Source organism: Seriola lalandi, unplaced genomic scaffold, assembly GCF_002814215.2.
Source record: "Seriola lalandi dorsalis isolate HSWRI2012SDOR001 ecotype SW California unplaced genomic scaffold, Sedor1 jcf7180002049662, whole genome shotgun sequence".
In the NCBI taxonomy this organism is placed as follows: domain Eukaryota; kingdom Metazoa; phylum Chordata; class Actinopteri; order Carangiformes; family Carangidae; genus Seriola; species Seriola lalandi.
The window spans coordinates 1,323-17,147 of NW_019520215.1; the positions used below are offsets into that span (position 1 = coordinate 1,323).

Consider the following 15,825-nt stretch of genomic DNA (forward strand, 5'->3'; position numbering starts at 1 on the left):
ACATCAAAAAACGTCATAGTATAGTAAAGTATAAATACATCATAATATAGAGAGGCCTAAATAGTGAAAAAAACGACATAGTATAGTATGGCAAAAAAAAAAAAAAAATGACATAGTATAGTATGGCAAAAAACGTGAAAAAATGACATAGTAAAATAAGGCATAAAAACATCAAAAAACCTCATAGTATAGTAAGGTATAAATACAACATAATATAGAGAGGCCTAAATAGTGAAAAAAATGACATAGTATAGTATGGCAAAAAAAGTCAAAAAATGACATAGTATAATAAGGCATAAAAACATCAAAAAACGTCATAGTATAGTAAGGTATAAATACATCATAATATAGAGAGGCCTAAATAGTGAAAAAAATGACATAGTATAGTATGGCAAAATAAGTGAAAAAATGACATAGTAGAATAAGGCATAAAAACATCAAAAAACGTCATAGTATAGTAAGATCTAAAGACATCATAGTATACAGAGGCCTAAATAGTGAAAAAAATGACATAGTATAGTATGGCTAAAAAAAGTAAAAAATGACATAGTATTGTATGGTAAAAAAAGTAAAAAATGACATAGTATAGTATGGTATAAAAAATGAAAAAACGACATAGTATTGTTTGGCATAAAATGTGAAAAAATGAAATATGGTATAGTATGGCAAAAAAATTAAAAAACTATATTGTACAATAAGGCATAAAAACATCAAATAGACACACCACAGTATAATAAGGCCTAAAAAGTTTTAAAAAATTACATAGTTTATTATGGCAAATAAAAGGTGAAAAAACAACATAGTATAGTATGGCAAAAAAGTGAAAAATGACATAGTATAACTAGGCATAAAAACATAAAAAAATGTAATACTATAGTGAGGTATAAAGACATCATAGTATAGTAAGGCCTAAATAGTCATAAAAACGACAAAGTGTAATAAGGCATAGCAACTTATAAAAAGGTCATAGTATGGTAAGGCATAAAAAGTCATAGAAACTTCAAAGTATAGTAAAACATAAAAAGTTGTAGTAGGGAATAAGTTGTCTTAGTATAGTAAGGCATAAAGAATCATAAAAACGTCACAGCATGGTAAGGCAAAAAAAGGCATAAAAAACGTCATAGTATAGTAAGGCATAAAATGTCATAGAAACGTCACAGTATAGTAGGGCATAAAACATCATCATATAATAAGGCATAAAAATGTCAAAAAACATCATAGTATAGTAAGGCATGAAGATGTCAAAAAACGTCATGGTATAGTAATGCATAAAAATATAAAAAAACATCATAGCATAATAAGGCATGAAAATGTCAAAAAACATCATAATATAGTAAGATATAAAACTGTTACAAAACTTCATAGTATAATAAGGCATAAAAAGTCACAGTGTAGTAAGGCAAAAAAAAAAAAAGTCAAAAAACGTCTTAGTAGCTATAGTAAGGCATTCAAAATGACAAAAATGTCATACTACTGTAAGCCATAAAACTTCATAGCATAGTAAGGCAAAAAAAAGTCAAAAAATGTCTTAATACAGTAAGGCATTAAAATGTCAAAAAACCTCATAGTATAATCAGGCATAAAAATGTCAGAAAAACATCATTGTATAGTAAGGCATAAAACTAAAACAAAAAACATCACAGTATAGTAAGGTGGCACATAAAGGTCATAATGCTCACATAAAGGGAACATGCAGTTTGTGTGAGAGTCCTCACATGTTTGCAAAGTTTTCAGCTGCATAGTCCTGAGGCCTCACAGATTTACCAGGAGCATGTGTCAAAATGTGTTTATCTTAGGTCAGACGTTGAGATTTGACCTTAATGCTTCATCACCCATTAAGAGCCCACAGAGCTCAATTTTGGGAAGAGATCCAGACAAGCTATTACATACGTTTGCCCTTCTCTGCTCTGTGATGCAGCAGTTTGCTGTCAAGCGCAACTAAAACACACTTGATATAAATCCTCTCAGCTGTCAGACTAACCAGAAAACAGAAAGAGATGAATTATTTGGGATACCATATATTTGTTTTTTTTTTTTGTTTCTTTGACCTTTTAGAGCTTCCTTTAAAGGTCAGTCAGAGGGTGTGTGGCTTGCTGTCTTCAATTTGAAAAGAAACTATGACAGGATATTGAACCTGTGTTTCAAAGCTCTGTTGCAAGAACCCAGGGCTCCAGAGTGTGAGTGTGTATATTCTGAAAGTTGTGTCTGAGGATGCACATACTGTACAGTATTATTTACCTTAGCACAATGATTCACCTCTCTGGATTTTACAGTACTCTTGGAAAGACTACAAGAGTGAGTGGCTGTCTCTACGAGGCCTTTCTGCTCCAACCATAGGCATGTTGAAACATTTCTCCTTTGCTTAAATCAACTTTTGGATTGAAGATGGAATTCAGTGTGTTCCTGCCTGCGGCATGTGTCACCTCTGCAGCTATGCTACAAAGTCAAGTTCATGTAGAGAAGACATCACTGACATCTGCTTCTGCAAATGGTATTTTAGCAGGATGGGCGGTGCTGTAATGGCTATGCAAATTAACCAGTGTCAAATATACATTTAAGGTAATTTACTCCCAGTTTATCTGCAATGGTTTCAACAGTATAGTTAACTGCAGATAACAACACAGCAAGTGTTGTGTGTTGTCAGATGGCATCAGCAGCATTTCTTCCGCATTACATTTTTTTGTGTCTCGTTCTTCTCTAATGCATCATTGCTGCTGCAGTAAAAATATCTTATGGCACAGGAAATGCTGTGGTTTCACAAAGTTTCATTGAGTTACTCTAAGCTGCAGCTGGAAGATGCAGTGCATGACCCCGGTAGTGGTGGTTCAGAGATGTGGCTCTATGATCTGTTCTCCGCTTGGATGAAATGGGATGGTGACTGAGTGGGTGGGATGAATAATCCTTTCTCCTCCTTTGCAAACTACTGCAAATGCTAAGGTACCCCCGAGCAAGGCATTTCATTTCCAGGCAAAGGGAGGTGTGCGTTTGTGTGGGCAGGGGGAATTCATAACATTCTTTCATTTACAATGAAAGAGGATCTTGCAAAAAGCACCCGTAACTGCAGTGTGAACCCAAAATACAGAACTGATCTATTCAGGACACACATCAAGAATGAATGAAGAAGCCGAATAAAGTGAAAGTGTTTCAATTCTTTAATGTAAGAAGATTCCTAAGATAGATATATTATGTAGGTAGATAAACTAGCTTTTACCATAGCTTTACAATAATTTAACACAGATCTATGGTATAATAATGTTCAGCATTGTCCCACAACTGTAGAGAAAGTACAAATGTTTACAAACCACTATTTACTTTCATTGTAGCTCTTATAGCTCTGGCCAATATCGCCACCTACTGGATCACTCTATAAAAACTGAAATTGCTGTGAACTAATCATCCGTTTGACCATTACTCACAATTTAAAAAATATTGATATATTTGCCTTGTGTTGTTGTTGTGTGTGTTTATGTATGTAAAAGGCTCAATACATTAATGTAGAAATACTCCATTAAAAGTAAAAGTCCTGCATTCAGAGACCTACTGAAGTACAGAGGTAGTAGTATAGAGGTATTATCCTCAAAATCTACGTAAAGTATCAAAAATAAAAATATTAATTCTGTCAAAAAGTGGCCTTTGTGAGTGATCTACTATATTATTATGTCTGACGTTATTAGATTGTTAATACTGATGCATCAACGTGTGAGCAGAATTTTACATCACATTATATGCATGTGTTTAGTCCAGTGGTCCCCAACCCGGGGGTCCAAATATTTATTTAACTAAAATATATATAAAATTAACACAATACAAACATATAGTGAATATGTAATATAAATGTGAGATGAGACAGTAAAAAATAATACATAAACTAATAATAATAGTAACATGGCATGACAGACAAAAATTTAAGAACAACTTTTCAGCCATCTTGAACAAAAAAATGCCTTCAGGAGAAACAGCACTTTCTGCACACCATAATTCCCCAGTCTGCTGAGCACGCCAACACATACAGTTGTAAAAAGGAGCTTTTCTGCACCGAATATAACAACACAGAGTATCTGTCTGACTAAGCTTTAACAACACATAATGCTATTTTACCAGTGCAAAAATTGTGTTAGGAGGAAGATAATGCAATTGCCAAAGCGCTCAGTTATTACAAAGGATAAAGATGTATTTACATTTTTTCAGTTTCCACCCTGCACTGAGACCTATTTTTGTCAGGGGCGAGATGAATGAAATATATTCCAGCACTGATCATCCACAAAAACCGATGTAGAAAGGTTGGTAAATGAGTCTTCTTTTGTAGTTAAATGTAATGTTTGTGTTTGCTGAGAATGACTGAATGTTATGTACTAGGTTTTATTCCAGGCTAAATTTGATGTTTGTATATTTAAATACAGAGAATACAGAGAAATGAACAACATCAGCTCTGTATAGTAGATTCTGAGTATATCCTTTGTATTTTTACAAATAATACTGTATTGTAGACGGTTGTGTTCAGTTGTGTTTAACCCTTTAGTCTTATGCATTCAAAATGTTTTTATTCCTGAAACCACACATTGAGATATGTTAGGTTTGTATCAGTATGACTCATGCTCAACCTTCAAAAATTATTATTAGGATGAAATATTAAAGGGTTTTTAGTTGAAGATGATGTCAGCAGACAAGACAGGAGAAGGGTGAGGACAGGAGATAAACTGGTTAAGACTCAAAAGGAAAACATAGGAAAATAGAAATGTAAAGAGTGAGGAAAACAAATATCCTGCTAGTGCTGTAAGTGCAGTCTGATCAAGGACATCTTAACACTGAAAGGAGGAGGGAAAGATTTTCATGTGAAGTAATGTAATGTAATGACTTTTTGACTTTTATGGTGAAAAGCATGGCCAATGAAAGGAAATTGAAAAGGAATTGATGGAAATAGAGAAATTAATGAAGCGATTAAACTGAAAAATTAGAGGAGGAAGAATGGAAAGTAGGCAAGACAAAGAGAAGGGCAAGAGACGGAAGAGAGGTGGATGAAAGATAAAGAAAAAGCCCTAGGGAGTGAATGAGAGAAGAAGAAAATGTCTTGAGACTGGAAGAGGCAGCTGAAGATTAAAAGGTAGAAAGAAACTGAGAGGACATTTCTTCTTCATCTGAGATAAGGGTGATAATAAAAAAAGAAGGTAAAGTACAGATACAGAGTTTAGAGCTGTACATGGAGATTTCAGGAGATCTAATTTACAATATATTTATTAATAATAAAACTTTTTGAATTGTCAGAATGTGAAGTGGCTGTTGAGCTAATAAAAACTGATCGCGGGTCTAAGGAACACTCAGTTGGTGGGGGGACAGACTTTAGTCGAAGCCTCTGAACAGAAGTTTAACGAGACGCCTGGTGAGATCAGAGCTGAGACCCCTGCGGATACTCCTGCTACCAGGCTGCTTTCAGCTGGCTCAGGGGGACTCTGAAAGCTATAAGGGAACCACTGAAAGGGCTTGAACCTTCTGGAACCCAAAGTCATTGTTTTTCCTTTTATCTGGGTCTATGACAAAAAATAATTAAGTGTGGAATATGACTCTGAAATTTACTTGGAAAATCTTGTGGTCAACAACAGAAGCAGATTAGTCTATTATCAATCATTGGAGAGGGCTAAGTTAAGATAATTCTAACAATGTCAAAATGTTACTGTTTTTAGAATTGCGTAATAAGATTTAAAACTTTTTACAAAGATTAGTGGTTTGAGAACTCCTATCAAAATCTTATATTTTATCACCAGTAGAGGACAGCATAGGATCAATGAATAGTAAGTGTGAAGCTGCACATAGTGCAGTAGGTTTTACTGCTCTGAATATTCATATGTACACCGATGAGGCAGGTGAACACAGGTTAAAAAAAACAACTTTTATTGCATATTTAGCTTCAACACATCTAGAAATGAGAGTTTCTCAAAACTGAGGAGATTACAAAAAACTGAGGAGATTAAAATGAAATGAGTTTCTGATTTGATTTAGAAAAATCCAGATATGTCAAGTCACATTGGACATGTGACTTTATGTCACAACCTCATTATTTTAAAAACTGCATTAACATGCATTTTTTTTTCATTATGAGTTTCATTTGTGCTCATGATATGGCAGCTGATAACAAACACCAGCATGAAAGTGGAGGAGGAGGAGGACAGTGCAGCACCTGCAGCAACTGAGGGAAACCCACGCAAAGACCAAACCCTGGACCCTAGTGTTGATAGCAATTAAAATGTCATTTTTCATTTACATTATCTAAATAAGTCACAATAGGTGGTGTATCACACACAGTTAACCTCTCAAATCCATCCCATGACACTTTCTGAATGTTGCAGTAAATTGCTCCAGCAGTGAATATTTCAGCCTCAGTTTGGTTCACTTCATTCTGATTGATTGGCTCTGCCCAGCCTACAGGGACTCTGCCATTGGTCATAACTGCACAGGCTTTCAGGTGCCATTTCCGGTGGAAAGGCTCTACAGCTGACCAGCAGTATCTCATATATTTAAATAAATTTACATATTTGTAATGCACATGTAGATAACATGACTGAAACCACTCAGGTCTGACTGGGTTCACTCGTGCTCGCAGAGGCTATGGTGAGAGAGTTAGATAGCAAGATTCATAACTCATTTATCTTCAATGTGTGTTTATATCTGGATTATATGTGCTGAATCCATGTGAAATCCATATAGGATTTCCATCCTTTGCAACTTGCTGTGTTTCTAACAGTTGGGCTGTTGCCGGTACAAATGATGAGAAATTTTGTTTTGGATTTTCATCGTGGTCCAAAAACAGCTACCTCTGCATCTTGTTTCCTTGCAGGATCTCCCATGGCTCAAATGCTTTACCCTGTCGGGTATTTAGAGGTCTGCGTTGAGTATTCTGCACCTGTGCCAGCTTCAGGGGTCCTGCTTCAGGCTCTTTGATGTGTATGTGAGGACAGGCGAAATGCAAAACGGACAGCCACAACAGCTGCTCCTCTCCCCCATGACCACCACTTCCCGGACTACGGAGGGCTATCCTGAAAGCCCAAAAACCTACACACACAGACACACACACACAAATGCAAGTGTCTGCGTGGGGTTAGCCAACAGCACAAAAACAGTGGGAGAGTGTTTGACAGAGAGCATAGTTCAGAATTCATATTGCTGCAGAGCATTAAACTCCCCTGTCTGAGCAAACTCATGTACAGAGATAACTGATTTCACAATGCCTGTAGTAGTGTAGTAGCATGTTGTCATAGGTTTGACAACTAGCATGTGTTTGAGCATGACGACCTTTAGTTTTTATACAACACTTTTATGAAAATGCTTTCCATCTTCAATCCAAAAAAAAAACTAGGTTTTACCTTGTGAGATGATGGCCAAAACTATTAAAGGCAAAATTCTTGTAATAAACAAAATCATCCCTTAAAGGAGCTATTTCTAAGATTTGCTATTGAAACATAGCCAACATTAGCATTAACAGCTGTTTACTTGCCAGTCTAGAAGAAACGATGTAACTTCAGCATCAAACTTCATTCCTTTACTTGCCAAGTGCTGTCTCCAGCTGTGGAAAGCAACACTTTTGTTTTGACTTTATTTCTCTCACTTCTTTTCCTCTACTGAAGGTTGCATTCCAATTAGCTAGCCCCAGCCCAGTTGGCCCGTCTCGACCCTTTCTGATACCGAGTCACTGTAGCGTCCAATCTGCTTTGAAGAAGTACACTGCTCAGAGGACATGTTTTAACCTTTTCTCTTGTAAACACAACGATGAATCGGCAAGACTGGAGAGTCAACAACTGTTAATGCTAACTCTGGCTATGTAGCAATAGCAAAACTTACAAGTAGCTCCTTTGCTGTCTGTACGGACAGCTACTGCATGTGGAAACTGTTTCCTATCTCCTCTGTGGATTATGTACTTACTGCTAAATTGCTTTCTTATCTTTGCCACTGTCTCTCTTGGGATGACATTTCATTTTTTTCTATCTCTACATCTGTTTGTCATTTCAGTGGTTTTGTTCTGTGGCTGCCGACTCCTCTATTTTCAGTTTGCCTGTTTGTCTCTAACCATGTGTATCTGTCTATTACAGTAATCTGTCACTTTCTGTCTATTTGTTTCTCCTCTTACTGTATGTATGCTCTCTTCCTATAAACCATCCCACTGCAAGTTCTCAGCTTTGCAAGCACTTCCTCCAGTCTTTAATATTTTAGTTACAGAGTGATTGATTGGTTCTGCCTGGCCCATCTGGAGACTCAATCAGTGAGTCTGCCATGTGTCAACTATAGAAGAAGCTCCATGAATGATACAACTATTTTAGCATTTTCAGAGAGACTGAATCTATAAATTCATAATTTTCTATTTTACTAAACATTCAATATTACTAAATTAAACATCTTATTGGTCTGTTAATCTTACCAAACAGGATGCACAGCTATAAAGTGACCCATTCCTGCCGCACTCGCCTGTGGGTGCAGGTGCTCTCTTGGTGGCTGCTGAGCCACACCAGTTAATTAATACCACTCGAGTGTGTCAAGAAGAGGGAAGGAAAACTGCTGCTGTTGGCAGAAATAGAGATTGAGTAACTTTTTAAACTTTTAAACTTGATTTCACCTCAAAATAGAGTTAAGTTTTTGGGTCTGCATCATTTTTGTTGGGGTTCATCCGCAGGCTTTGGGTGGAATAAACGACAAACAAATAAAGATCCACACAAAAACCTTCATAGATATGCACATATTCGTGCCTGTGCATTGTTGTGACATTACTTGAGTGTGTAATATACTGGAACTGTAACTAAGGTGTACATTTGTGGCGTTCATTGTGTGTTTACGTGTGTGTGCATGTTTGTGGTTGGGAATCTACCAACTCGACAGGCCTGACATCCTGTTGACTTTGATCTCTGAATTAGTCATATCTGAGCTGGTGCATATTTTTGCATTAGGTTACATTACTTCTCTGATTCTCTTTCCTTAAACACGACATACTGTATAATCCTTGGCCAACAAAACTGTTCATTAATACACTTAATACACTGTATGTGTGTGTGTGTGTGTGTGGTGTTTGTGGTGTAATTGACACAATGTGCTTTGCATTCCCGGTGAACAGCAGTGACCATTACAAGAGAAAACATGCTTAAGAACATCAGAGAGATGGAGAACATCTCCCAGTTGGTGTCTGCAAGCTGTCATGTTACCTTCATCTGTCTTCAAGCCCGGGCTCTGTTTCAATGACACTAAATAATTACACACTCGGCCCTCACAGCTGCAAGACTGAGTACTCAAAATAATCTATCCTGATATGAATTCATGTGACCACACTTGGCCGATAAAGTCATTCAGATTTTTTTTTAATTTTTCTACAAAAATATTTTACATTAGAAAACACAGCTTAAAATATACACAGCCCACTTGGTTATGCAATACCTGCAGAACCTTTCAACTCAAATATATCAGTCTATAGGTAAATATATCTTTACAGCAAGAATAAATCCAGGGGGCATGTTGTGACTCTTGTCTTCAGAAGGAGCATGGGGTGTGAAGGAAATTGTCCAACAGTCACAAAAAGGCTCTATGAACTCTATAACCTGATCAAAGCAATGTCAAATAAACAGGAATATTATTTCATCTGAATTTGAGACAAAAAATACAAATAAACCAAGAGCAGGGAATGCTTCTGACCCGGAGGTGAAAATAATAAACCCATGGAAATATGTTATGTAATATAATATGGAAGTATGCAGCAGGTTCCTCAATTCGGAGTACAGTTGAGGGATTTAGGCAAGGAAACTGGTGCTGAGTTCATCCACCTACTCATCCATGCATCTGTCTAGCTGTCACAGTAAGAAGTTTTCACACTGTCTGCAAGAGTCAAAGCCAAGACATTCATGCTTATCACAAGCACTTTAGTCGAGCAAGGTCAGACCTTACATTAAACCTGGATGGATATGTGTGGATTCTGGGGTTCATTAACAGGTCAATTCCCCAGTTTACAAAAAAAAATTCTGACGGTATATCTGGTGGTATATCCTGCAGTGCACATAGTTCAGGGTTTATTTCCCCAGTTTTTGAGACATCCAATAATAATGGAGGTGAATGAAAATTGTCCATTTGAGTGCTGTGGATTATCAAGAGTATCACTGATATTGTTTTCGCACAGGCACATTACTGTTAAGTTTTTCAAATGATATTTTTCAGTGTGTAGAACAGCACAAACAAAATTCGATCCACCTCCATGTATTGGGGTAGGGTTAGAAACTGTTAGATGAAAGATGAACCATTTGAACGGCTAGATACCACCAGAGGAAAGTGGGAAAATACATCTTTTGTACTTTTAAACTAATTTTGGTGAAACGACCTTGTAATAAAACTTCTGCTGTAATTTTATAAAATAGGCAACAATGTGTGTGTTGGATTGTTGTTCACCTTTGCACCTGCCAACAACCCAGGATGCCTTTCAACTGCTTGTATGTGAGCCTTTGCTGCTCATAAGGAGAAATAATCACTCACCCTTTTTTGGTGCAGAGATGAGGCAGTTCAACCATTCAGTAATAACTCTGTCAAGCATTATGAGTGGGTTGATGCCTATAAGGACTACATTAGTTGGCTCCGATGACCAAATGGCATGTAAAATAAATAACAGCAAAATTAGAGCAAAAAGATACCAAATTATATAATTAAAACAAAATATTCCAGTCGTTGGTTTTACTGGGTGTCTACTGGCCCTCCACCAATCAGCTCAGGAACTTTGTCCCATGCTTTGGCATCATAGCAGTTCAGAGCGGAGGGCTAGCGAAAGCGTCCAGAGTGGCGGCAGGAGCCAGATGGGAGATGGGGAGGGGCGGACGCCCAAAGGCGAGGCGGTGTCAGAGGTGCAGGAGCAAACCTCGTATCCATTCTCTGCGTGGTCTGGGTGAAGGTGCCCGTTGATTCTCGTCTCTGTGCTTTTGGGCTCTGTATCTGGAGAGTCCGACTGCATCTCGGTGCACAGCAGCCAGTCCTTAGCGATGAGGCGGGGGTATCCTGGCTCCACCTCCATGTCACTGCCCGGCACTCGCCAGTATTCCTTCCCCTTGAAGAAATAGGACGAGCCTTTGGGAGAGGGCAGAGGGTTGACTTTAGTATCTGTGTGCATCATAGGACAAGACTGTATACTTCATTATTCATACAAGGTGCAGAATCGTCTTTGCTCTCATCTGATACACACAACAAGCACAGAACACATAAAAGATCAAGAGCCTTAATTTCGTGAACCAGTGATCCAGAGTGGGAAGTGTTTACAGTATGTTTGGTGCTTTCACACTGTTATTACCCCACCTCAACTGTTTGAGATGCAGTGAGAATAATTTTATTGCGATTACAGAAGATACATATCAGTGGCTGTGTATAAGCACATCCATCATACAAAATCATAATTCTATTCAATATACTGTAACAGTTGTGTTTCACACTTGTGAGTTTTGGACAGGAGAGTCCACGTTAGTTCAGAAACCAGCATGGATTTTTTTTCTGAAGCATAACATCTTAAAATTTTGGACAACGAATAGTTTTTTTCTAGTTTTCCTCTAACAGTTCTCTGACTCTGTACAAAATAGTATGATTGGTTCAGTATTGTTTCCTGTAAAAGTTTTATTTTTACCTGCGTAACCTCCAGCTACACTCTCCTTGCTGAAGAAGAATACTCTGTCTCAAGAAAATACCATTTCACAGACTCAAAGCTGCACTTTGCTCAATGTGCTCACATAAAAATGGAGCCCTTAGTCTATTGACACAAGACTAGTGTAAAACTCAAAAAAAAAAAAAAAAAAAAGAATTGAAAAGCATTTGGTGTTCTTGCTGTTTGGTCGGTAGGCTCCATTCTTTCCATATAAAAGTAATAACTAATCTGGCACACTTCAGTGTAACCACTCATCATGAGTTTAATTTTTTGGTTGGTGTTGGGTATTGTGGGACTACGATGACGCAACGAGGGACTCTGATGGATGATGTGATCCAATTTTAAGGTGGCAGATGCAGCCTGTGTAAACTTGGATTGGATCTTGTGCAGAAAAGCTGGGTTGTAGCCAATAACTTTGCTAGCGATAGCTGCAAGATTGAGCACCCACACTGGAAGAGACTGAATAATTGAACAGTAGCAGCAGCGTGCACAAACAATCCTTGAAATACACTCTTCCAGTAGGAGGTGTATTTTGTTTTGCCAATTAGAAAAATTTAACTGGTTAAAATTTAATAACATTTATTATATGTTCACTTACACTCTATGGAGGACAACAAGTGTCATGGAAATTAAGTGTCATTAATTAATAACTAACTGTCTACTAAATATAGAAATTTGTTAAAAATTAATGTTTTTATAAATTACTATCTAATGTAGTAATTATACGAAATTAAAAGTAATTAATTGGCAATTGCCTGGTAAGTCGTATGCAGACGTGTAAAAAGGGGGATAATCATGGTGGGTGTTGAAATTGAGGTTGTCTCCAATGGTGCAACACTCTTCATTTCACTGGAAATGTCCCATAAAAATCTTGATATATCAGTGTTGGACATTTTAAGAGAGTGAAAGCCAAGGCAAAATTCCAATTATGTTCTTCTAGGTCCCTAAACAGTGTAGGAAAAGATAGCAAGGTATTCAAATCAATTCAATTCAATTTTATTTGTATAGCGCCAAACCATAATATACATTATCTCAAGGCACTTTACAGGGTAAGGTCGAGACCTTACTTTATTTTAGAGAGAACCCCAACAGTTCCCACAAAGAGCAAGCACTCGGCGTCAGTGGGGAGGAAAAACTCCCTTTTAACAGGAAGAAACCTCCAACAGAACCGGGCTCAGGGTGGGCGGCCGTCTGCCTCGACCGGTTGGGTTTAAGAGGAGAAAGAGGGGTGGGGGAGGAGAGAGAGAGACAGAGAGACCATGGACAGCAGTAAACACTGTTGATTGTTAATTGAGTGAAATTAATAACAGTTATAATGGTGTTATCGCATCTGCTGTTAATCATTAATTGTTTTAGTGGAAATACTCATACTAATACTTAAACTAGTGTTATCAATAATACCAATAAATAATAATGATAAGTGTTGTGGTGGCAGATCTGGATCGTGCTGCTCCAAAAACAGAGATACCTGCAGAATGAGGGCAGAGAGAGAGAGAGACACACACACAGAGAGGAGAAGCACAAACTACGGGAGAGAAAAAACTAACAAAGTTAGTGACATGAAGTAGTACTATATAAATGGAGAAGGCGAGAGAGTGTGTGCTCAGTGCATCATGGGAATCCTCCAGCAGTCTAGGTCTAAAGCAGCATAACTAAGGGATGGACTCACTTGAGCCAGAGAGAACAGTTTTAAGCCTGATCTTAAGGTATGAGGCGGGTGTGACTTTCTAACAAATCAGAGAGCTTATTACAACCCATGACTTATTTGCATCATCTAAAAGTGTCATGCAAGGGCAAAATGGAGAATCTAAAAGGACAAGCTAAATGATAAGAAAATCGAATAACTCATAGGAGAAAAAAAGCGGCGGGTAAATTGAAATGCAAATGGGAAAGAAAATTGCCTTTTTAAATGCCTGACTAAAATCTATATTCTTAATTCAATCTGTGAATCCAGTTGTCTATTTCTCTTTATAAATTGCATTTTAAATAGAATTTAAAATTTCATAATTTATTTATCAATTCATGAATGTGTTTTTAAATTGTGTACTAGTACCGTTTTATGTTGTTTTTGTAAACCTTTTTTAATTTCAACTATCTATTAACGGATTACTATTTCATTTGTATATTCTCTTCACAAATTCCTCTTTTTAATTGCACATTAAAATATCAAATAATTAATTATTGTAATTCAGCATATTCATTTATAGATTAATATATTTGTAAACAAATATGATGCACATTTTTTATTTTACAATTAGTTCATAATTAATGAACTGCCAGCACACATGTCCTATTAGAAGAAAAAAATAAGTAAAACAGGCCAGAATTACAAACATAAATGAGGTTTATACATACAGCAAATTTAATGTAATTTTGTAACATCTGTGGGTGTATTGGAACAACACAGATCACAGCAATCTTGACACCTTGATCATTACTGCCCCCCCCCCACCCCCACCCCCCACAGAATACCAAATAGGTACTGGCAGAATAAAAGAAAAAACTACATGCTACGTGCTTCTGATAAAATACCACTTTGTAGGAACAAAGCCTCCAAAATGCATCACGTGTCACTTTGAAAAACAGGTTCAGTGTTCATCAGAAGAGATAACTTTAATGATAACAACAGTCTCCTTTGTGCTTAAGTGCTCGACACAAGAAATCTATAAAAACTAATCTTTTTCTGTCATATTATACAGGGATGACCCTCACATCCATCAGGTGTTGAAGGAAATGAGACAATGAGATGAGAGGAAATACGAATGAAAAGACAGAGAATGATCAAAGTCAAATGAACTGTACCCTGAGTGTAATACTTTAATACTATATTTGTGAACACCACGTTAGAGCATCATTTTCTAAATAAAATAAATAATGCAGGAATGATGTAGCAATGTGTTGTGCAATGTGCAAACTTATTGCTTTACGGAGGCAGCTTTTTGCTCTACATTGCTATAGTCTTGATAATATATGCCAAATAATGTATTCCAAATACGGTCTTCAAGTAAATGTTTTTGTTGCTCTTTTGGTGTTCTCCTTATCCATCTATCACTACAACTGAAAGACCAAGCCCTTAGGGCTGAATGCCAATGACAGTTCCCAGATTTATGGTAATGACAGAACATGTGACCGAGTGCAACAGTGTTTTTGGACCACAATGGAGCTCTTTGGCAGAGAGGGATATGCCATGTCAGTCTTTGGCTACACAGGCAATTCTCTGTTAGTAGGATCAATTCATTGTTGGTTATGGTCATTTCAGGGGATTTGCTGACTGTAAGACAACTACAGATATCATCAGCCTTATCTTTGAAAGGAAAACTTGAAACTCCATGAACTGTAGCTGCAGAAATGTTTGTCTCAGGTGGTTTACTCAATGGTCTCTCATTTCCTCCAAACATTGCCATTGTAAAAGCAACTCGGGGGACTGTTTAAGTTCAGTTTAAATTCAGTCTCCTTTTGATAAATAGGCCAGAGGCCCTTGAAAATGTCTAAAGTTTTAAACCCTATGTTCTAAAATTCCTAGTAAGAAAGAAAAGGTGGATTCACTTCTCGGTTCTACGGTTACAGAGGTTATAACTTTGACTCTGCAGATGTGACACTACTGTTATGTGAACTTCCTCTACAGGTTAAAGATAAAATTCATGCCTGAGAAATTTCATTTTCATCCTTATGACTAAAAAGCTTAACTATTCCTGGATGCCATACTGGTGTCAGCAGCTACGATCATTATCACCATTACAGCTACATTAATACCCTTAATGCCTCTTTTTCCCTCCACAGCAACCATTCGCTATGGTTTTACTGCCTTTCCCTCTCTCTCTGTGATTTCTCTATTTGTCCTCTGAGTCAAGCCATCTATCTTTCTAGCACCTCTTATTTTTCGTTCCTTGTCTTTATTATCTTTGTCCTCAGGTGTCCCCTTCTTGTCTGGATTCACCTTCTCTTCCTCTTTTCTCACATCCCTCCCACTCTTTCTGTTCTATTTTCATAACGAGATGTCACTGTATCTCCTCTCTTCTTCTCGCTGTCATATCACTCTTTTCCCTCCCCCTGTCTGTTTCTCTCTCTATTCATCCTGGGCTGGTGAAACAAACAGAGAACAGGCTTTGATGTGGCTCCAGTTCCCAGGCCCCATGGTCTTTCTAAGTGCACTTGTGCATGTAGGTTTCCAAGTCTACCCTTCCAGG

General features: G+C 37.3%; 1 protein-coding gene across 1 annotated transcript in view; it reads right to left on the reverse strand.

The window, feature by feature from the left end:
- Positions 1-9,311: 9,311 nt before the first annotated feature.
- LOC111648857 (matrix metalloproteinase-17-like) overlaps positions 9,312-15,825 on the reverse strand; it is a 62,817-nt gene continuing 56,303 nt past the window's right edge. Inside the window, exon 10 of the mRNA XM_023398595.2 lies at positions 9,312-11,073. Within this exon, the coding sequence (XP_023254363.1) occupies positions 10,748-11,073 (326 nt within the window). The 3' untranslated portion in view covers positions 9,312-10,747. The remainder of the gene's footprint in view (positions 11,074-15,825) is intronic.